This window comes from Tinamus guttatus, unplaced genomic scaffold (genome assembly GCF_059628265.1).
Source record: "Tinamus guttatus ecotype Peru unplaced genomic scaffold, ASM5962826v1 Tinamus_guttatus_pri_ptg000042l, whole genome shotgun sequence".
Taxonomy (NCBI): domain Eukaryota; kingdom Metazoa; phylum Chordata; class Aves; order Tinamiformes; family Tinamidae; genus Tinamus; species Tinamus guttatus.
In genome coordinates, this window is record NW_028288576.1 from 289,788 (window position 1) to 313,814 (window position 24,027).

General features: G+C 47.0%; 1 protein-coding gene across 1 annotated transcript; it reads left to right on the forward strand.

Moving 5' to 3' along the window:
• Positions 1-3,642: 3,642 nt before the first annotated feature.
• On the forward strand, positions 3,643-19,974 carry LOC148595971 (glial cell line-derived neurotrophic factor-like). Its single transcript, XM_088535421.1, has 3 exons — positions 3,643-3,665; positions 4,968-5,165; positions 19,258-19,974. The coding sequence occupies exons 2-3, from the start codon at positions 4,994-4,996 to the stop codon at positions 19,740-19,742; spliced, it is 657 nt and encodes a 218-aa protein (XP_088391547.1). The 5' UTR covers positions 3,643-3,665; positions 4,968-4,993; the 3' UTR covers positions 19,743-19,974.
• The last annotated feature ends 4,053 nt before the right edge of the window (positions 19,975-24,027 follow it).

Sequence of the window (24,027 nt, forward strand, 5' to 3'; positions counted from 1 at the left end):
TAGAGCTTTCAGCTACCTTAACCAAGAGATTTGCCATAGTGGTGGAAGGAGAGGCAGGTACTTTGTTTTTGTTATTAAGAAGTAACAGGTTTACTCTTATTTTATTTCTATCATTTATTTCTAGTCCAGCTAAGACATCTACATAACAGTTCCTTTTGTCGTGGCTCACGTGAGTGAAATAATGCATATGCTAAAAGCTGGGCTTTCAGCAGTTTTCAATAGTAAAGAAAAAATAAATTCCTGCAGTATTACAGACACAGAACCCCTGTCTCGGCTTCATCTCTTCATGTTATTGTAAGGAAATTAGTGGCTTTGTATTGACATAAAATCTGTGCAAAGGAAAAATGTGTTGAACTCACTTCATCCAATATCTGTAGGAAAGGTTTACTTAGGAAAGTCTTTCAGTTAAAATACTATGACTCCTGTTTGCTCCATGTTAACTGGGTAACCAGGACATTAATTTCAATGTGTCTTGGTGCCCTACCCTCATACAGGCATAACATGAACATCTCATCCCACCTGCCAGCCTTGTCTGCCCCATCGAGACAAGAGCTGCTTTTTGTGTATACGGCCCGGCTCAAAGCTGCATATAAATAACCTTCCTCACAGAGATAGCACAATGCGAGTAGTACCTCCGAGCCAAACCAACCACTGCTTTCTGTAACACCTTCTCCGGTCCACTCTGGCATATATAAACAGATGCATTTATCAGATGTCTGTGTCTTCACAGTACGGATACCATATACACAGTTTCTTCTGACAGATTTTTGTCATTGTTCCACCAATGTGCTGTTTTCTCTCAGAAACTTACTCCAGGTGCCTATCACTGAATTGTCTGCACTGATAAAAAAGTTAAAATGATTTTTAAGTGAATACTTATATATATATATTGTTTTTCAAATTTGCAATGGAAGATAAATATATTATGGGAATATTTTACTTTGCCATTTTAATGAGAAATCTCAATTGTACAAATAGATCTTTTCCCAAACAGCATAATTATGAAAATATATAGTCTGAAATTAATAATACTAATAAAGTAATCCATTCAGACACCACCTCTGAGTAGGGAACCTTTTGCCCCTGTGGACGATGGGGCCCCTAGGCCACATGTGCCCTAGAAATATGGTCCCCTTCATCAGAGACCCCCCATTCAGCAGAAGGTAGTTTTGAAATTCTCCCTTGGGCACGCGTGTGGCCACAGCGATGGAAAAGCCTCGCTGCCCAGGGAGGTGCGTGGGGGGCAGCTTGTGTTTGGCTCTCCATCTAGTCATGGGGCAGAAACTCAGAAGATGCCTCCTGGAGAAGACCTTTGCTCTGACAGCCCCCCTGCAGGTGACATTAGCAGACCCCTATGAGTTTTAGATGAAGTCAAACGTCCTAAAAGCCCTCACCATACTCACTGCAGTGCACTGTGCGACTGACATGGGGAAGGGACCTCTGTCCCGTTACACACGGTGAGGTCGCCTCAGACCTTTGGCCTGAGATCTCCTCCCGACGCTGATGTCTGGGCACCTCTGCATGTTTTGCGCTGCAGGGTGGGCAGGGGCAGTGGATCCCTGCCCTATAGCGGTGCTGGGGACGGAGCAGGGAGGGAAGGAGAAGGGAGAAAAGGAAGAGGGGAAGAAGGGGAAGGGGAAGGAGAAGGAAAGGGGGGAAAAAAGGAGAAAGGAGAAAAAGAAAGGGAAGGCGAAGGAGACAGGGAAGGAAAAGAGAAGAAAAAGGGGAAGGAAGAAGGGAAAGAAAGGGAAGGAGAAGGAAAGGGGAAGAGAAGAACCATGTGGTCGAAGGAGTTGGCCCAGAAGAGACGAAGCGAGGGAAGGGTGCCCAGCGGTCGGTGCCACCGGCGGTGCCCGTGCGGACAGGACAAGCCCGGGGTCGCTCCCAAGGAGGCAGAGACGGGCAGTGGGCAGGGAGCGGGGGCCGGCGGCAGAGTCGCCCGGCAGCCTCTCCCAGGGCAGCAGGACGTGCCGTGCGGCTGGCAGAAACCCGCGGGCAGGCTGCAACTTTCCGGGGCAGCCCGGGGCTCTGCAGCACTTGCGAGGGCTCGGGATGGGTTTACGCGGTGCCCAGCGGCGAGCGGCTGCCCGCGGGGTCCCAGGTCCCGCTGCCCCTCCCCCCCAAAAAATACCCTCAGCCAAAATAAATAAATAAATAAAATAAAATAAACAAGGCAGCGCGGGGGGCGGTTATTGGCGGCCGCACACTCGGAGGAGCCCTGCGCTCTCCCCCAGCCTTCGGCAGAGCTGCGCGCCCATTAATTTCATAGCCCCGGCGACATGAGGACCTCATACCTCCGGACAACTGCGTGAGTCATAAATACAGGCGCAGCGCTGTAAGGTGAGACTGTTTACAGCGACTTTGCTGCGGCCTCCAGTGAGTAAAGCCGTCGCCGTTACCCTCCCCGCCTCGCCCCCCCAGGCGGCGCGGAGAGGCCGCGCAGCGCAGCGCGGAGCGGCGCTGCCCTCGCATCGCTCCCGGACACCGGCACCTGCGAGGGGCGCGGACGGGGCGGCTTCTCGCGGTGCCGGAGCGGCGCGACATACCCGGCCCCGCGGTGCCCCGATGCGAGCGCCGCGCAGCCGGGGCTGGGCGGGGGGGGGGGGAGGGGCGGGCCGCCCCCGGGCCGCAGTGTTGGGTTTCCCGGGCCGGCTCCGCCGCCGCGGGCCCGCGGGAGCCGCGTTGCCCTGCGCCGCCGGCCTCGCAGCGCACGGTATGTCGGGCGGGTGACTTCAGCCGGGAGATATTTGGAGGCTCCGCGGGTTCCGGCGCGGGGGGCCAGCGTGTGTTTGGGTCTGAAAGCGAATCAGCGGAGGGCGCGTCACTGCCAAAGGGCCCTATAAATCCATCTGCGGCGCCGCGGCGCCCTGGCAAAGCCCCCGCGTCCGGCTCCGCGTTCCCCTCTACGCGCGGGAGCGGCGGCCCCCGCGCCCGCGAAGCTCCGCGCGCCCCGGCCCGGCCGCCGCGCTCCCGCTTGGATCTAAAGCGTTCGCCGCGACGGGACGCCCGCGCTGGAGGAGGAAGCCCCGCTGCTGCTGCTGTTGTTGCTGCCACCGGCCCTGCAGACCTCAGCGCCGGCCTCTGATTCTCCCAGGGGGCTGAGAGGGGGGACTTCGTTTTCTTTGATTTTTCCCTGCCATCCTCAGCTGTTTTTTTCTTTTTTTTTCCTTCCCCCGCCGTTGCGTGCGAGACGGAGCGGTGCGCAGCTCACCGTTCTGCCTGGACCAGCTGTCACTACAGGAGCCCTGATGTCTTCATCTGACTCCCCGCATTTGTTGATGGAGCGTCTTTCTCAGCTTTCCAGGCAGGGTCCCAAGAGCAGCACCCAGCGCCAGCTCCCGTTGCCAGGCGGCACTCCCCGCGCCCCTCGCCGCGGCCGCCGCTGCTGAGAGCGGCTCGGGGCCGAGGCGGGCGGAGACTCCCGGGTGCCGCTCCTGCCGCGGCCACCACAGCACCTGTGGCGGCGGCGGGGGGCTCGTGCTCCCGGCTGCCCTCTGCCTCCGTCGGGATTCGTGAGCTCGCCTCCCCTCCTCCCGAGCCTCCCAGCCCCGCGCAAAGAGGGTCCCGACGGTCGGCCCCCAACCTGGCCCACATGCATCTGCCGCCCGGCCACTCGGCTTCCTGGTGTTAATGTCCATCTCGGGTCCGACGAGACCAGCTCGGAGGTGAGGGCGAGCGCTGCGCGCTGCGCGAGGGGCCGCGCTGGGGAGGGGGGGCCGGGGCGGGCGCTCGAGGGCGCCCTCCCCGCCGCCTGCCCGGCTTGGCCCGGAGCTGCCCTGCAGCCCCGCTCCGCGCTGCCGCCCCCGCAGGGACACGGACAGCGAGTGTCCGCAGCCGCGGAGCCCCGCAGGGAGAGACGAGCCCGTCGCGCATCCCCTCCTACGGCCGCGCCGGGCACCGGGTGCCGGGCACCGGGCGGGGAGCGGCAGCCGGAACCGCCGGACACGGCTGGGGGCCGCCGGCCGGGCCGGGGGGAGCTGTCATCCCCGGTGGAGGACATCGAGGTGTCTGCGCCGGCTCAGCCGCGGGCAGGGAACCGCGAACGGCTGGAGGGGAGCAGGGAAATAAGATGAAAGGAAAAGCGAAGGAAAAAAAAAAAAAAAAAAAAAAAAAAGGAAAGGAAAGGAGAGGAAAAGGGGAAGGAAAATAGAAAGGAGGTGGAAAGCAAAAGGAAAGGGGGAATGGAAAGGGAAAAGTGGAGGAAAGGAAAGGGGCAAAGGAAAGGAAAAATAAGAGGGAAGAAAAAGGAAAAGGAAAGAGGGAAATTAAAGAGAAGGGAAGAGGAGAGAGAAAAGGAGAGGAAAGTGCAAAGAAAAGAGAAAAGGGAGAGGGAAAGGAGAAGAAGGAGGGAAGGAGAGGAAAAAGAAGAGGGAAAGGCAAAAGGAAAAGGTGAGGGGAAGGGAAAAGGAGAGGTGAGGGAAAGGAAATGGGAAGGAAGGGGAGAGGAGAGGGAAATGGGGAAGGGAAAGTTTGCCTGGAGCCCTGCAAAGTTGCCCGTCCCTGCGCCCGGGGCCAGTCTGGCCCACCCTACCCTGGCCTGGTCCGGGAGCACCCACCTTGGCACCCTGCCTGGGTGCTTGTGGAGGACATGCGCAACGTAGCTTGGCTGCCGAGATGGGGACATGGCCAGTCCCTAGGTGGCCTGGGAGCAGCCCCCCGGGACTTGCTGGCCCATAGCCCTAGTCCTCAGAGCGGTAGCCCTGGCATGGGGGCCTGGTGGCCCTCTGCCAATCTGGGGCCTGCAGAGGACATCTCTCTGTCTCCCTCTCTCACTGAGAAAAATCCCATCTCCATCCCCCATGGAAGGCAGTGGGTGTCAAAGGGAGGGATGAGCCAAAACAGAGGTTGTTTCCCCTCACTCCATCCCCAGGCCCGGTGTGGGTGTCTCAGGGCTGGCAGGGAGGGCCCAGGACTAGGGAGCTCCCTCCCAGCAGCCGCTGTCTAACCCTGCCTCTCCCTGCAGCCAGGGGCCCGTGTTGGAAGGAGATCTAAGATGAAGTTATGGGATGTTGTGGCTGTCTGCGTGGTACTGCTCAACACGGTCTCCACCTCACCTCTGCCCACCAGTAAGACACCTCCCGAGGGGCCCCCTTCAGTGCTAGAGGGGCCTGAAGACGATCTCTCCCCCATCAGCCCGCCGCCTCCCTATGCTCTGCACAGTGACTGTAAGAACCATTCCCCTTCGTAGCCACCACTGTCTGTCTTGCTAAACCTGCTCCCGTTTGCCCGGGCCTCGGAGAGTGTCCCCCCCCCCCCCCCCTTTCTGAACCACTTCTCCCGCAGCTGGGGCCACTGGCTCTGCTCCGGCTGCAGCAGCTCCGAGTCATCTGCCACTGAGCAGGGCTGGTGACCACAGTGGCAGTGCCCCCCCCTCCCCTTTTCCCTACAGCCAGCTCTGCCTTCCAGACACTCCTAAGATCCCTGTGGTTGAAAACCCCTGGAAGACAGACAGTTTAATTGTATGCAAAGGAGACAACAGGAGGATCAGGTACATGCACCTAGCAATGCAGGCGCAAAACCCTTCCTCCTCAGGCCCCTAACCTGCTCTCCATGCTCAGGTTTGCCCATACTGTGATTTGCTGTCTGTAGAGGGCAGAAGTCCTGCTCAGGATGGTGTGAGGCACCGCACGTGTCCTGGTGCGCGGCTGCATTTCACTAAACCCTCTCTGAATCCTCATTCTGAAATTAGTGTGTCTGCATGGAAATTTACAGCAGAATAACAGGAGCGGGGTTAGGAACCTGATGTAGATGCATCTCCAGGAGGCAGCTCGCAGAGAGGCAGCTTGGCATCCAAATGACAGATAATGATGCCTCCCTAATAACAGGTCTCCAACAACAGCAGATACAGCGTTTCCACCACAGTGTGTGATTGTTATGTTAACACTGGTGGCTTTTTAAAGTAGGGACTAATATGACTCAATAAGTGACAAATACTCACATAAACTGTAGAGGTGTTCACTTAGCAAAGGCAAAAGTGCAGTGCTGAGGTGGCTGCTTTTGCTTTTGCTCTCTGCTTAGCTGCTGTAGGATGCAGAGAGCATCCAATATTTGGGATTTATTTTATCTTCTTACTCTGGAGTAGCAGGGCAATGGTGCAGCTTAGGGGCGACATGCAGGAGAATCCCCGTGTTGCAGTTCCTCCTTGCGTCAGTTCTCTCACATTCATCTCCTCTCAGTCTTACCCCCCACACACGAGTGCACATCTTGCATCCTTTTGTATTTAGTCTCTTCTATTTCCTTTCCTCTTTCTCATTTTCCCCTTGTTGTAGTCTTTCCTGGGCTACCACCTCCTCTATTTCCAGCTGCATCTCTGCAGTTCAGTGACTGATATCCCTTGCCATCCTTTCAACTCCTCATCTTGGAGGTATTGGCCAAAAGAGCTTCCTCCCAGGTCCCCAGCCTGCAAGGACTGCAGAGCCTTTACGGCTCTGTGATCTTGCTCTCCAGAACGTGCTACAGGATGGAGAAGGTCCTTGGGCACTGGCTGATCCCTCCAGCCCCAGAGATATGCTTTTTCAGGCAGTCATGCCAGTCACCTTCACATGGGCTTTTTCAACACCACTTCTGAGGGAAGAAGAGAGCATTAGGAAGAAGCAGCACTAGTCGATTTCTAACTCAGACAAAAGCTGCAGGATGAGAGAACATTAGTGCTCCATATCTCCAGGGCTGAAGTATTTCTACAACGTCCACTTTTGTCTTAAAACTTACTTTTGAAAATGTTTCCTCATAAGCTGTTTTCTCTGCAGCAGCTGTAGGAGGCAGGTAGCAGTGTCAGTCTTGTCTATTCCTAGCGTCAAAATCATCTCCATGTTTCTTCCTTTGTTTTTTATGGATCGAGCAAACAAGAACTGGGAAAGTAGAAAGACTGCCTGTGTTTTACCTGGGCTGTGCTGCTGTCAATAGAACACCTCTTCCAGAAATCTCTACTTCCAATGTACAAAGCCAGTCTCTGCCAGGAAGAGATAGATCATAGCTTATCATCCAGGATAGTCATTTCAAAGAAAGCTGATGATTTGGTCTTGATCTCTTAACCATGCAGATCACAAATAGTCTGGCTACAAGGGAAAATAAGCAGCGCTATTCTTCACAGCAGAAATGCAGGGAAGCCTGTAGAGTTTCTGTGATCTTTACACAACAGCGTACATGCCCAAAAGTTAGAAACTCCGCTGTCAGCTAGACTGCCAAGTCTGATGAGTCAGGGGAGACTTGCATAAGAGCAGCTATATGAAAGCAGGGAAATACTTTGATTCACTTTTTCACTGTTTTAGTTGATTTTAAAACGTGTGGTGTCTGGACCGCATTTTGGAAACAGCCTGCAAAACTGGCCATATTCAGCCATGGCTCTGCTTTCCTCACTGAAGCAGCACTTGGATCCACAGTAGCCACAGTCAGCGCATGTGACATATCTGTCTCTCTCCATTTGGTGGCACACACTTTTCAGCATATGAGTTAGAACAATGTATACAACAGACAGACATCATGTCTACACCATGTCTACACCACGCAGACCTCCTCCTCAGAGCTTCTTTTACAAGCAGAGGGCAATGTGTCGTGAGCATACATGCATACTTACAGCACATCAGCTGCTCTGCTAGTGGACCTACTGTGTATTCATTTCTCTGGGTATACTAATGGTTGACAGCTTCACCAAGTGCCTTTGCAGGGGGCAGTTCCCAAAGTGGTAGAAGCTTCATCGTAGTTAGCCCACATTAGCTCATCTGCACAGGGCAGCCCGTGGGTGCTGAGCAGCCTGGCTACTGCGTGCTTTCCAAGATGAGTGAAATGCTGTCCCTAGAGCAACCCACACATGGGCTGAGTGCAGAGCACCTAGTGCATGCTAAGGTCTGCACTATGCCTATTCACATATAGCACACATTTCTAATATTTTGCCAGGAATGGTGGTTAGTAGGGTTGCAAGATCAAGCCCAGCTTCTTGGGGCAGCCAGATACATTGCTAGAACACAGACCTGTGTTCCCAGGTCTTGGACACTTTCATGTGTTCCTGTTTGATGGAATTGCTTTCTCTCCAAAGTACCCCGAGGTCATCCGATACTACTTCATCTCTTTCAAATTGGCTTGAAACCTGTCCTCGTTCCAGATTATAGGCAAGGTCTTCACCTTCCCAACTGATCAGGTGTAGTGTGTTGACCCTTGTTTTTCAGGTCAGTAATTAGAGATAGAAAGAATCTTGACAATTGCAGGCTTCTGCATTTTCTACTGGAATGGACACGGGTGATAGTCTCCAAAAATGTAGTGCATTTGAGATGAATCCTCTGTAGGAGTTTCAGGCAACACTGTTCATGGGACAGTTTATGTCATTGGAAGAAGAGTAGCTGCAGGGGGTTGTAAAATCAGGAAACCTTTTCTCTATTTTATTTATGCTACAGTCTACTGAGGGAAGGACATACTGAGCTGTAATAGCAACTGCAATCAGAACAATTTTGAATCACATTACATACAAAATAAGCTAGCAATTTTGAAGATTTGACAATACAGATGGAGCCAATCACTAGGTTTGACTTATATGAGCTTCCTGGGAAATACATTTTATAACTGCTTGCCCCCGTATAGCTGCAATCAACAGAACTAGAGTACTGTAAAACAACAGAGGATGATATATAGCCGTGTGATCAACAGTGGGCATCTTGAGTAAGAACTAGCAGTATGCATGTCAAAATAAATGAAAAAGCTCACCATGGACATTTCCCTCCTAAAAAAGGGAAAATATGTTCTTCTGCATTGTAATGGCTGGAGGAACTCCATGGCCACTGGTTTGCTGCTGGCACCCCTTTGGTATGGTATACCGTAACATGACATGTTATACACAGATTATATCTCTGTAAACATTTTTCATATCCTCACTAAAGGGTTATTCAATGTTAAGTAACCACTTTTAGCTGGAACATTATCTGTTAGCATGGGAAGTATCTAAAATAAACAGTTATAGAGCTCTTTAAGTCAAAGTCAGTATTAAAGCATACTTCAACATGAACATGTTTCTTTCTCTACAGTGCTTATTAGACACATTCGGTGTTAAGAAACAGAACTCTCCTATTTCTATCCACATACGGTGCAGCATATGCACTTTACTCTTTAAGATATCCATAAGCTACGGGGGCAACATGACCATGCACAGTAAATCCAAGGTCTCTTAGAGATACCTGACATCCTGACATAGAGAACAGGAGTCACATCGCATCATCTGATCTGTGTATATAGAGCAGTGCATCCAGCCACTGTCAGACTGAGTGTGCATATATTACTGTGCTAGCCTATATAAAGTCTGTTTGCATGGGCATAGCCAGGTTTTATAGGCATTCAGAGATCAAGTGCTTTTGTGTGTGTGTGTGTGTGAAAAATGTCTAGAAAAAAAAAGAGCAGGATACATCTGGGGAAATCCACAGCATGTAGCCCTGTCTAGACGCCATTCTTTCCACAGCCTCAAATATACGTACTTAACGTATGCTTAACATACTCCTATGAAGGGTGTTTTGAAACCTAAGATTGAAATGATTGAAAGGCAAGATAATATAATTTTATTTTCATTTTAAAGGCTAGTTTTTATTTAAAGTTAAGTATTTGACTCCTCCTAAGCTTAGGAACCTCAAAAATTTTCCAGCGGAAACAGGGATCCTATTAGATGTTTTTCAGATGTGGGTTGCTATTTAACATATCTGAACATGCTTTTCTGAGTCACCTTTTAGAGGCCTCTTAAGCATAATTCAGAAATCCCCCTGCTAAGGGTCTGGCAGACCACAAGCTGCAAACCCCTTCTCTGAAGGCTGAGAATTTCATCTGAGTAAATGACTGTGAATGAATGGATGGGGGATGCATTATTTCGCTGCTGGAATAGGATCCTCAAATTGATAGGTTGCAAAGTCTTTGCAAATTATACTGTTACTGGCCAGGACTGTGCAGAATAGGTTCAAAATACACAGAGTTGCAGAGGCTCAGTGGAGCCACTGAAGTCATTGAGTCCCAACCCCTGTAACTCCTGTCCCTCTCTTCAGCACACACTACCATCAACTGCTACTTGAAACTTTTATGTGGGACAAAACTCACAAAACTCCTGTTGTTGGGGAAGCTCATACTTCTGAAATATTAAGTTAGAAAAAAGTATTAAATAAGGAATACTAAATATTCCAGTCATATAGGAGCCTTCAGAGTCATCAAACATCTAAACAGGCCACTAACATATTAGCGCTGATAGAATGGTTGGCACAGGAGAATGATCATTTTTAGCCAAAAACAGCTGTAGTTTTGGAAGAAGTATTATATGTGAGGGGGGACCAAAGGAACAGTTTCAATGAATCTTGGCAACCAGGTCTTACTTACAAGGAGAAGGAAAATAAAATAAATAGGTTTATATTAGGCAGATACAAATATAGCATTGAGTTACAAAATATAGATTACAATTTGTTTGTTTTTAAGATCAAAGACAGAAAATTAATTATGTAATGTCAAAAATTTCAATTACCAGCTTTTTTTTTTTTTTTTTTTTTTTTAAGGAATTAAACCCCACTGTATTACTTAGCAGATATTTAACCTTTTGCCTTGGTCTATATCTAGCCGTGCAACACTTACTTAAGCTGAAACCAGCAAATATGCTTCTTTAACACCAATGAGACTTGTACCAATGCTTAAGTGATTGTTGAATAGGAACAAGCTTAGAAAGAAACAAATATTGAAATCAAAATACTTGGTTTTGTGCATCTGAGCCAGGCTATGTTATAGCAGGCCTGCTGAAACTTCTCAGACAGCAAAATTTTTTCAAGGAAACTCATCATACACGTCTCCCCATCACCCCAAAGCAACAGTGCATAAAAATGTCTGGACTACTTCTGCTCCCATTCTAAACATTTAAGAATTCTTTGTCAAAACCAGCTGTTCCTTGCGTAGGAAATTTATGGCAGGGAGGTAAGGATCCCGCTTAGCAGCTGGGAAAGAGGCAGAGCTTTTCAGAGCAACCACTGAGTGCTGTCTGGCAGATCATGGTCCCCAGGTCCTGCTGTCAGATGTCCTGCAACACAACACCTGTCCTACTCCTGAGGAGTGATTTTTATGATGAGAACATTTTGCAAACTTGCTTTTCATACTACTCCTATTATAAAAAGGTTGAAATGAAGGAACAGAAAGATGATAGAAGAATGTGCATTATTTATAGGTCATATCAAAATCTGAGAGCAGCAGAGATAGTCACAGAAGGATGTCAGTTATGGCTTTGCCACAAGTGCTTTATTTAGAGCAAGGCTCTCTTTTCCTGTCCCTGGGAACAGACAGTGATAGGATTCCTTTCTGCTGTTTTGCTACCTACATTTGTTCTTTGAGGACCTCATAACATCATAAGGGAGATCCAGTATATGAGTATATTCAGTAACCCTTTAGCAAATGCTTGCTTAGAATTACCCTGAGCTTTTGTTGAGGCGACATTTCTGGTGTTATTTCTGTTAACTGCTCATGTTAAGTGAGCTAGCACTGAAGCAGGGCTGTGTAACCAGTGTTGAGTTTTACTGGTGTCACGTGAAGGTTGAGCTGGGTTGCTTTTCTGCCAGGAACCCTGAAGAGAATTTCTCTGTAGTAGCAGCGCTAATTGTTCCCTTAAAGTCTCTGTGCTATGCCTACTAACTGGTTACATGGCTTGTTGTGAGTAGAGGACACAGATTTCAGGTCCCAGGGTTCTCACAAGGATGTGACTAAACCAAGCATTAAGCGCAAACCCAGGTCATTTAAGGAAGCTGGAGATTTATCTCAATGTGGTGCGTGGGTTTGGAACAGTACACGCCGTAGTGAGGAGACATGATGGGCTTTACACAGGTTTGGCTCTTGCTCTTTCACTGCCTTTAGGCTGCTTAAATTCTCCCCTTTTGCATAGTTTATGCTGTGAGTTCTATAGATTCAGAGACTATTGTCTCATGTATTTTAATATCCCATACTTGCCCATACGATAAAGTCTTACAGCAGGTAGGGTCTCGGCAGCCAATGCAGTAGCTGTAGTAAAATTGCCTTAGTGACCTCTGAAAAGCTGTTTTTTCAAAGCTCTGAATCATAGGAGAAATCACATCCCTTTGCTGCTCCTTTGCTGCTTGTCTGCACAGTCAGCCTTTTGCCCATTCTGGGCCCAGGGAGGCCAGAAGTACCCAGCTCCATGTGCCCATCCCACTTTCCTGAAGTCAAGCAGGATTTTGTGGATGACTCCTGCTTGAACCAGATGACAAACAAGAAATACTTTTCGACACGGCAGCTTGCACTTTACCCAATTTCCCTGGCCTTGCTTTTCCCCCTGTTACCAGGTCGTTCTCCCAACTTCCCAAGATTATAAGGGTCCTGTTGCTTCTCATTTTCCCTCTTCTGGTGGGAACAAACAGAACAAGGTTTGCTGGGGAGACTCCATTTCATACCTGTGAGAAACCACATAGAGGATGCAAGGGGAGACAGATTCTGGAAAAACTGAGCATAGCAATGAGAAATATGAACTACCCTGCTGATCTGCCATTGCCACCAAGGTATGGTAAACGTCAGGGTTAGCTAGGGCTGCAGACAGAAAGCTTGGCTGCTCCGTTAGGAATAAGCATACCAGGTAGCTTTAACCATGCACATTTTTCCAATACTGGCTTATTGTACTCGACATTGATATAAGTGGCTTGGGAGTCATACTCAAGGTTACTTAACACTGTACCTTGATGAAAGGCAAGGGACACCAGGGAGAGGATCTGTTTCTAAGGGCCTTTTAAGTGCAAGGGGAGGACGCAGTGTATCCTGAGGAGCTGGCAAGTCAGGGAGTAAGGTAATGAACCAGAACTGTATTAAACATTTAAAGATGAGTTGACCCTGGAGTTTGATACTCCATTTCCTAATGAACACAGTCAACTGGTTTGTGTTTCACTCTTAGCCTCACAGATTTTCATGCAACACAAAGTCATTCCTCAGGAAGGTCTTACTTTAATTGTTTTAATCCTGAAAACTTCTCAATATAACTGGTTTTAACATTGACCCAGTAGGCAAGTGTGGCAGGTTCAAACTAAGGGTTTCTTGCTCTACCATGCTGGGTTGCTGCCACTGCAGGGAAATATTTGGCTTAAAAAAAATCTGTTGCTAGTGGCATCAAAGGATTAATTTTACAAAATGAAATTTTGATCACATTTGAACAGACAGAAATTTGTCCTTAATGGAAACTGTCTTCTTGAGAACATGACAAATTTGTTTTGGATATTCATTTAGACCTATGTTATCTAAAAGTTCTGTATGAACAGTATATAATTTATTCTTCTAAAAAGCAGAGGCATCAGATCCAGGTCCTGCTGGCACATGGTGTCTCTAATTAATTGGAAATGCAAGGGCAGGCTCTGGGGGGCTGCAGTGGAGAACGTGCCTGGAACGAGACACGTTTCTGTGCGCACCACGAAGCAGAGCTCGGGCTGGCTCTGCGCAGGTCGGTGGTGAGTGCCCGGCGTTGTCTGCCTGCATAAGTGTGCAGCCGTACGTGTCGGTGCTCCTGCATCCAACTTTTGCATCACAAGTGTGCCCTAAAAGTTCAGAAGAGCAAGTAGAAGATAAGAATATTCTTATTTTCAAAATGTCTGCTGATTTTTTTGTTTGTTTGGTTTGGACACTTGGTTTTAACCAGCTCTGTTCCCAGCCCAGTCACTGATCTGAATTCCTACTATGCTGTCACCAGTCCTATGACACTTCATTCTTTCCTTCTTTTCTTTCTTATTCCTTTCCTGATCCTGTGGGAAATTCCTGGCAGATCAAGAGCTGCTCAGAGATGCTAAGAGGCAGCCTAGCGCACAGGCAGCCATCCCAGCCTCTGTCCTTAGATGCTGGTGTCAATACTCCCAGTACTAGGAAATGGACTGATCCTCTGGTGGCAACCAGAGGAAAATGCTCTGCCTGTTTATAGCTGGTGCTAGAGATGTCACATGCTTAGCAGGGCACATGAAGAGAGAGAGGAGCAGGGGAGATGAGACAACCAGGAGCCCAACGTGTGCCCCTGCCACAGCTCCAGCCAGTGCATGCTGAGCCTCTGCCCTGCCAGAGGGCTTCTATGTAGAGGTAACCCCAAAACATGTGTATCCCTGGAAAGAGAGAGACATGAGGAAAGACAGAGCATGGCCAGGGGTTTAACACCATGGGAAGGATAAGCCCAACAGGTGGGTACTCGGCGTTAATGAGGACAGGATCCCATTGGAGGAGTATATCCCCAGGATAGAAACACAGGGACTGCTCTGGAGACATGGAAATGGGGCTTCTCCGTCACAAGCAGGAGCAGGGAAGTTGTTTCTTAACCTGCTGCAAACCTTCACTGCACTTTTTGATTTGAAACGTGCATGCACCTGCATGCAGGCCCCTTGTATGTGTGTCCTCAGCAGAGCTTTCCCCAGGGAGTTCTCAAATTAGGCAACAACTTTCAAATTGTGATGTATAACCCAAATAAAACCTCATGACTTTATGCCATTCTTGTGAGTGTTCATGGGACTATATAGCTGATGGGGTTGTCTCAAGGTCTCAGCTCCTTCTCACCTGGTGGAGTCTATGAGGTCCTTTCCCATGCTGGAGCTGCAATGAAAACTGTGAGCAAGATACCCAGAAGATACTTCTGCCTTCTGAAGGCATTCCCTGTATGTACCATCCCTTCCTCAGGGAGTGCATACTCTGAAGTGTATTGCACTCATGTATACCTGAGCCGATCTTCACTAATCTATACTGAGCAAGTGGGCTATACTATATTATATTGTACTATACTATTCTCTCTGTTGTTTTCATATTTTCAATTTCTAATTCCTCCACCCTGGAGGCAAGGGCAAGGACAAGGGGCCACGGCTCAGTACTTTTTTTTAATACTGCTTTAATTGCTATTTGAGCATTTTCTACTAGCACTTCTTACAGCTTCACTGGAATCTGTTGTGTGTTTGTTCTCTCAGCTTTTCCGCCAGAAGGAGAAGTGTTGTCAGTAAATTAGTTTGTTTCGAAAAACTATATGTGCCTATATATATATATATATATGCATATGTCTGTGTGTTTAAATCTAACACACACACCTCCCTGTGCATTTTTATAAGTATGGAAACTAATATGTGCTTTTCATTAGTGTGTGAAAGCCCCAAAGCAATCAGTCTGCTGCACAGTCAAGTCCGTGCCGATGCACATAGCGCAATGTGCTGCAGGAGCGAAGCTGCCAGCCTGCTGACCTTCTTTCTGAGACTATAAATAGTTTTTAAATGGTGCTTGAGACAGAGAGGAGCATGTGACTAAGTAAAACAGATCGTGGTGCTCAATGAATTGACTCTATTCAGGTTACATACCGGGATTTGATGCCAAGGCAGTCCCTATCAGTGCACTGATGTTCCCTGGCCTGTAGCTTGTTAATCCCAGCACTACTTACCACAAGCGAGAGCTCATCGGGTGGTGGCTGCGAGGGGGGGAGGTCGCACACCTACCCTGTCAGACAGGGGTGGTCCCACTGTCAGTCTTCTCCTCCTTCCCTGCTGTCTCTTAGCCTTTCACAGTCTTTAGTCCATGGTCAGTGGTTATTGCTTGTTCATGTGTGATTTCTGTTGGTTTCTTAGTACTCGCCTCTAGTGTCTTGTTTCAACCCATCACACCTCGTGTTGCCTCTATCATTTTTACTCATCCTTAGTTGTTCAGGGCCTTAGCTCAGCAGTTTTTTGCAGCTTTTTGTTTCAGTCCCTCAGGCTTTGCACCCATGTTTTCAGACAACCAAATATCCCTGCTGAGGCACAACTGGCATCTTGTACTTCCCTGAGCTGCAAGCCTCCTGCTAAATCAACTCACCTTCAACCCGGGCTCTCAAGGTTTCCTTCAAAGCCAGTCATAGTGGATGTGCTTGCAGTCACGTTGACAATTGAACTTTGTTAAGCAGCAAGGGATTAGCACCAAGCTGCATCCCACCAACAACAGGAGTCCCAGTGCTTGAGTCTGTGATTCAGTGGTTGCCAAGTCTGGCCAACACTTGCTGCTGCACCCGAAGTACAGGCTGCTACATTGCATGTGTAATGAAATTCAGTTTTGTGGGACTGAGTAACAGTTCAGTGTTGTACCAGCCAGAGGCTGGTTGATTGCAGAAGCTGGAGGTTCCTCTTGTATTGCTAAGTTACAAAACCAAATTTGGGGCACATCTGAAGCCCAACTGGAAGGTGCCAAAAAGTGCACCATTGCTTTGATGGGTCTCCATCTGCTACCTTGGGACTACACCATTTGCTACCTTGGGGCTCCACAAACAGAGGATGTGACTGCTCACAGCAAAATGCAAGGCTCGCTGGGTCGCCTAATAGCGCAGCTGCCACTGCAGTTAACATCCTGTACATGCATAGTCCCATAACACACATGTGGTTGTAGGTGGACAGACATTGATGAGAGTCAATGGATCCAATATGTTTCACTGATCAGGGGGCTCTGTGCCCACTGTTCCCTAATGTCACCTATGTGCCTTGTGTCTCCTCCAGTGATGTAGTCCACAGATACCTGGGGTTACTTCAGAAATGCTTTTGACAGATATGGATTCCCATGTGAGATATTCTCTCCTCAAAAAAATTTTCCCTTTTTGGCACTAGAGAATGAAAGTTGGCAGTCATCATACTTGTTGATCTGGCATCCCTCACCGTGAACCTCCCAAGTGGCCTGATGCTGCCACAGCTGTATAGGGATCCCAAACTCAGTTAGACCCATTGGCCACTCACACCCCTTCAGGTCATGCAGGTTAGGGTCACCTGGACTTGAGCACATACCTCATTCCAGACTACAGCTTGGCCTATTTCTTGCACAGGTTATGTTAGAGCCACGGAGAGATTACTGAGGTCAGTTTTGCTGTCTCTTACCCTGCCTTCTGGCTGTGGCAAGTCTGTGTGTGTAAGTAGGACTTCTCTAGTTGGCTTCATTATTTGATCTACTTTTTTCCCTGTTGCTTCTGCCATGCTTAGTGTTGACAGCCACATGCCTGCCTTAGCACCATCACATAGGCCTCCTTTATGGCATGCCCTGCACCTTAAAAAACATAGGCGCTCACAGAACAGAAGGATCTCAGCAACTTTAGCTGCCTTGGGTGCAGCTGGGGTAGTGATCATGCACAGACCAGGGTCCTTGTGGGCTCTGAGCTGGGGCACCTTTCACAACAAAGATCTCTCCTACTTTTTAACTAGTGTCCAGGGTGTCCTCAGATCCACTTGGGCAGGACAGTGCTCGGACCCTATGACTAATGTTAGTAACCAGGGTAGATATCTGCATATATTTCTGTTGAGGTGGAGATAACATTTTTGTGCCTGAATTGCACACAGTGTAAGCAGTAGGTGCCTAGTTGGGTTATTGCCTTTAAGGGTAACCCATAATTTCATTTCTCCATTCTTAGATGGGCGAGTATTACTTCCCTCATGACACTAGCACTGTAGCAGGCCTAGATTGAAAGGTGGCTGAAGGGTTCAGACAAGAGTCTCCATGTAAAGGTTTAGTTTCCCTGTAACAATCTCCCATCCCCTTCTTACTAGCTGTTCTTGCTTTTAAGGAGCATAGCTCACCCACTGCCATCACCTGGATCTTGGGCAATGGGACAGTATTTATATGGTGTAGGCAGACTTGCTTGTCCATCCCACTCTGCTGCAGAGCTGGACACAGCCAATGGACACAGCTAGCCGCGTTAGTATCCCCTCCACTAGGTAAGGCTCACAGTGTGTCTTTTGGTATGTGCCGTAGTGGTAATGACAGAGGAGTGGGAGAGGACTGCCCTTATCACTGGTGATACCAGAATATGGGTCTTGGCTCAGTATCCTATCTTGTTCCAGTCCTGTATAACTTTATAGGTAGCAGCTATCCCTTCATCATATCTTTTCGTAGTCGCTGGTCCAGAGACTATTGCCTTTAGCTGTTATCTATAAAACAAAGAAGAATTCATTTTCTTGCCCAGGTGTTTCAGCAGACAGTGTTTTTTGTTTGTTTGTTTGTTTGTTTTTTCTCTCTCCCATGTTCTTATAAAGAGGAAAAAGGAAAACACCAAGTCACTGCACAGGGAGCCCTTCCTATTTCAGCACCTAGGCTGAGGAGACTTCACGGTGGGGTGGCTAGATGTAGGCACCAGCCACTGGCCGGGCCCCTTGTACTAGGCATCACTGCTCTCCTTGCAGGTTTGATGAATTTCTGCAGCTCCTGGGTCATTTGTAGGGTTCCTTTTAGGGATGGAGACTCCCTCCCATACAGAGCTGGGTACATGACACAGGCTGTAGTGCCAGTGGGCCCTCATGAGTTTAGTACAGTGACATGGAGTTGGAAAAGGTACAGACATACAGGCTCCTGACACTGTGATCCTTCATTAAATTCACTGCAATCACTAAAGTAGATCACATGAGAATTTTAGTCTGTGGGAAGTTTTGAGATTTTAAAATGTGGTTTTATTCCAATCATGATGAAAAGTTGAAATCTCTGGAAAATGTGCTCAGTTTCATCCTTCTTGAAGAGTTTAGTTCTGTCAGCGTCAAAACTTTTCATTGGCTTTAATAGTAAATTTATCTGAATAATTTATCTCTGATAGAATATATATCAAGTACAAAATAAAATAGATATTTTAAATTTATAGAAAGAAAATGCATTAATAATATTCCTGTGAAAATTAACATTATACTTCTATTCTGCCTTATTTCTACTCAATCAGCATCTTGTGACGCAATGATTCTGTAAAAGGATTTTCAAACACTCTAGGAATTATCCCCTAAAAGCATTAAAAATGGGCATTCAGACAGGAATAATAACTCGGCCTGGCATCCCAGAAAACTCCTCCTTTTCTCCTGCCCAAGAAACTTATTAGTAGGTGACTTTAGCACTGCAGGTTGAGAGAGACAACAATTAGCAATTAGAATCAGAGAAATGTATCAAAGAAACTTCATTCACTCGCTACTTTGCTAGGAAGTGCCTGCCCAACCTTTCTACAGTCGGTTTATCCACCCATGGTTTTCTTTTACTCAGTTTTGACAGGGCTCATTCAATATTGAAAGTCTTGCATGAATGCTACCCAAGTGTAAGCGAGAGACACCTACACCGATACATATATATATATATATATATATATATATCATTACTTTGTTCCTAAATAAGTTTCCATTATGTACTGAACCATTCCATTATCTCCAATTTTGGGGATGCTCTCTGAAGTCAGGGGCAACTTGCACGTTTCTAATATTTTTGAAACACAAATTGACAAATTTCCCTTGATGACAATCGACATATGACAAAATATTTTCTCTTTTTCCCAAACAGCTAATATGCCTGAGGATTATCCAGATCAGTTTGATGAGGTAGTGGACTTTATTCAAGCCACTCTTAAGAGACTGAGAAGGTCGCCAGATAAACAAACTCCGTTTTTTTCTAGGCAAAAGAAAAATCGGCAAAATGCAGCCACAAACATAGAGAATTACAGCAAAAAGGGAAGGAGGAATCACAAGGGAAAAAATCGAGGATGTGTCTTAACAGAAATACATTTAAATGTGACTGACTTGGATTTGGGATATGAAACGAAAGAAGAGCTAATTTTCCGGTATTGCAGTGGATCTTGTGATGCAGTCGAGACCACGTATGACAAAATTTTAAAAAATTTAACCAGAAAGAAAAAACTGGTCAATGACAAAGTGTGGCAAGCTTGTTGCAGACCCACAGCCTTTGATGATGACCTGTCATTTCTGGACGATAACTTGGTTTACCATATACTGAAAAAACATTCCGCAAAAAGGTGTGGATGTGTCTGACTATTGTGCTTTGGAGATTGCTCCAGTACTGCATTCCTGCTACAATGCAAAGAGAGGGACCAAGGTTCCCAAGGAAACACCTGTTCAGAAGGGACAAAAGAGGACCAAGAAGGCAGAACAAGTGGTCATGGGAGCCCAGTGGGCTATGAGGCAGTGTAGAAAAATGGAGGCTCTTTAAGTCCGATGGGAAAGTAAATAAAAGCTGAGGTGGCGTTCCCAATGATTGGATGGCGTGCGCACTCGCCTTCCTGTTTGACACAGTGTGCCATTGATGAAACTTGGATCCATGAGGAATGTGCTTAAAAACACAACCCTTCACTGCCACGTTGCATTGTAGCTTTCACCATCCGTCCCAGGGAGCTCGTCCAGGAGCAAGCTCACCCGCCAGCTGGGCCATCAGCTTCCCTGCTGCTCCTTGGAGGGCAGCTCCTAAGCACTTAGGACAACTTTAAATTATACAAGATCAATCTAGTAAATAAGGTAATATCAGGCAAATATCAAAATTCATAGGCTCAAGGTCTCTAGGGCCAGTATCAACAGAAAGCAAAACGGTTCCAGTTACTGGTTAAGTCTGGTTATTTCCATCTCATATTTCTTCAGAACAGTCAAGTGTAGGATTTCGTTCTTCTGCTACCTATGAAAAGAAGTTGAGTTTTTAAGCACTTCTTCCTACTAACGAGAAATAGCAAGTCCTGGCCTACGCAAAACATGTTTCTTTTGGTTTACAAAGGACTGATGTCACTTACAGAACTACATTTATATTTGGTCATTGTGAGTGAGCAGAGACTACTTGATGCAATGCATCTGTTCAGAGACATAAATATACAGAAGATATTTATTGAGATTAAGTTATTGTTATTTATTACAGTCAGTAATGAGTCTCCTTTCCTTATTTATTAGTTTCTTTTCAAAGGTGCCAAAGTAGAAGGTGCTGGGAAGATACAGAGAGACAAGTTGGGAACAACGGTCCATGCTTTTGAAAGTATTAACTTGAATGCAAAAAATCGCTTACTTTACCTTTTTTTCTTTTAAACAAATTCCTGGTTATATTCACAAAATATAGAACTGAGGTCTGCAGCCCTTTCTCTTGTTCACTAATAATTTTGAAAATCACTATGCACATACAAGTACAGGAACCAAAAGGGCTCTGCCCAAGTGAAGGTTACAGGACTTGGCTCATCATTAGCAATTTGTTAGAAAAAATAATTCTAGTCATATTTTAAATGTAGTCACATTCTTTTCACACTTTTTTACCACTTGACCTCATATAAATATTGACAAATGGAAATTAATCACATTTAACTTTATAATTTCTTGTTATATTTATTTAAGATTTTCCTTCCATATTTCCATAGAGGAAAGATTAAATCCCTCTTACTAGTTAGTCCTGGATTTAATGTAACCTGCAAGTAAACAGTTGTGTTAAATAACCAAAGTGTTTTGTATAATTTGCTGAAACATTACAGGATCATACCCACCCAGAAGAAGAACAGTCTGAATTTCTCTCTAGAACATTTCTTTATGATGAGGGAGGTCATACAGCAAAGGCATTAATATCTAACCCTCAGTGAAAGCTCTCAGGCAGGAGATTTCTTTCCTGAAGGACAGCAGTAGTACAGGTCACTAGACATTTCTGACAGCTGAACTGAAGCATCAACTCCCACAAAAAGAATAAGAAAAAAAATCCCACTGAAAAAACAAAATGTCCCCATCTTTTATTTCATTCACATTAGGACTCTTCACATTTTGCCCCAGACCCCTCCAGGCACCACAGAGGAAGGCTCTCATCATCAGAAAGTTCAGAAGACACATAAAAAGATATAATCCAGCCCCAAAACCTGCTGCTTTCCAGGGACGATGGGTGTCCCCAAGCCAGCCCCGTCCTGGAGCCCCCCTGAGGCACAGAGCTACGTCCATCCTATGTAGCCTCTGTGCATGGCAAGACCACAGCAGATCACTATGTTCAAAACACAAAAGGGTAAAGTTTGTGATTTTTTTTAACCTTATTGAAGACAGAAGTGTGCTTCTCTGGAGTTTTTTTACTTCACCTACAATTTATGTCTCAGTCATTTCTGTTAATCAACCAAAGTTCTCTACAGACTTTATTTTTTATTTTTGTACAATATTCATTTTATAACTTTTTACAAAATAAAACTCATTTCTATTGTTACCTGGGTGTTGCTTGTGCTTCTTCCCCATTCCCCCAGTGCTTCGGAGTTTCAGCATCGCCCTGTCACCAGCCCATGTGGAATAACACTGGGGGGAACAGCGGGTCTCTCCTCTTCCATCTTCCCCCTGCTTTAACATGCGTCAGAGAGGTCTGCAGCTCCTTAGCAAAACAGACATTAACAGGCAATGTGACGGCAGAGAAATGGCTCTGAAGTACATGAGTGGTGGCACAGTAAGAGACTCGGTGGCAGGCTTGAAGCCAGGTGTCACTCGAGCTGTCCCTTGCCCCTGCCAGGCTCAGCAGCCTTGCAGTAGCCTTGACTATACTGGGCTGCAGTTCCTCCCCTCGAAGGGGATTTGTCTTTTGCTTTTCTAAGAAAGGCTACACCAACTGAACCAAATTCCATTCACTTTGGCAGTCATTTTTCCTTTTTCTTTAAATAGGAAAATACCATTCGAAGACTCTTCCTCCACCATCATGGAAAAGATGAAGGTAGGTTTTTGTAGCCATATCTAGTAAAATTTCTCAACTATTTAGTGTTAAACGCTGCGGTTCCCATCACAGAGTTGAAAAACACAGGCAGAGTTATGGGTTTTGATGCTGGGCTCTGCACAGTCTGAGAAACAGCTAAGGAAAGGAAGGGTGAGCGCCTGAGCAGTGAGCTGGAGGCTCCGAGCTCTCATTCCAGATCAAACACTTTTTCTTTTAATGTATAGCATATGGATGCCTTGGTTTCATTTACAATGAGCGCAGCCATGCATGCAGCTCTAGCCCAGCCTCTCAAACTCAGAGCAAGGCTGGGGCTGCCTCTGAAAGCGCTTGCGTGCCACCGCCTTCACTCCGCACAGCCGCAGCCCCTCCATCAGGTAGAAGGGCTGTCCATTGCAGTCTGCTTGAATATGGCTTGCATTAAGCGTTTGGCACAAAAAGGACCTGCAGCTTCACAGTCAGCAGAGCTCACGCACTTTCCAAAGAGCTGCAGCGCACGTCTACGTAAGATGTAGCTGGGAGATGCTCTGAAGATGAATGTTGATCTTGCCAGCTTCTCTTACGTGGAGCGGGAAGCACCAGCACAACATGGAAGCTCTGCTGGGCTCACGCTGAGCTGGGTAATAGGGAACAGGAGCAGATTTGTTTGCATGAAGCTATTATGTCCTCCTTCCCCAATCTTCTCCGTGAGGAAAACATCAGATAGAGTAGTCAGTATCATCACTTTAACCTTAGCCTTACCATGGCTGAGCTGGCACTTGCAGTCTTGTTTTCTGGTGAGAGTTCAGGATTGCAATATTTCTCTAGCACCCTGCATGCACTAAAGCAGCTTGAAACATTCTGCTGTCAGATCATGTAAGCATAAAAGAAACATAAAGGACCTAACAAACTCCCATTTGTCACTAGGCATTGGTGACACCCAGAGATACATTGCATTGCTGTGTATGTAGCTGAGACAGCACGACTGTGGGGCTGTCCTGGAAAGAGCAGAGCAGGGTCTAGTATGAAGAAATTATTTGCAGGGAAGGGGTTGGACCAACCCCCCATAAATATTTACACTTGATCCTAAAATCAAAAGGACCTAAGTTCAATTACTGGAGATCCTGATAAGGGCTTTTTTTGTTGTTTTGTGCTTTTTTTTTTTTTGTCGTTGTTGTTGTTCATCAGTTAGCGTTGTGCTATCAGGCAAGAGGGAAGGATTAGAGGCTCAGGATATATCATGAACAGCTGAAGGGGAATGCAGTTATTTTGCAGGAGTGCATGTGTGTTGATACAACCTGGACATTTTGCTGGCAATGGGACTTGTATTGGAGATGAAAATTTCTGTGATCTGTAGAGTCATAACAATCTCCTATGGGAAGCAGAGGCCAGACCTTGAGAAAAAAAGGATGTTTGCCTGCCTAGGCTGAGCGATAAGGCAGCTGCTCAGCCTGGTCCACAGGCAGCCTCCCCGGAAACCTGTTGAAGCCGGCCGCTCGGCTGGGCTTGTAGCCAACTTAACCGCAGACGTCCTCCAAACTAGCTTTGGAGGCCAAACACCCAGAAATGAGGAAGAAGAGGAGGAAGGCAGGACCCTCGAATTGAGGGCTGGGACCCCCAACTGGTGTGTGCGCCTGCGCACCCAGG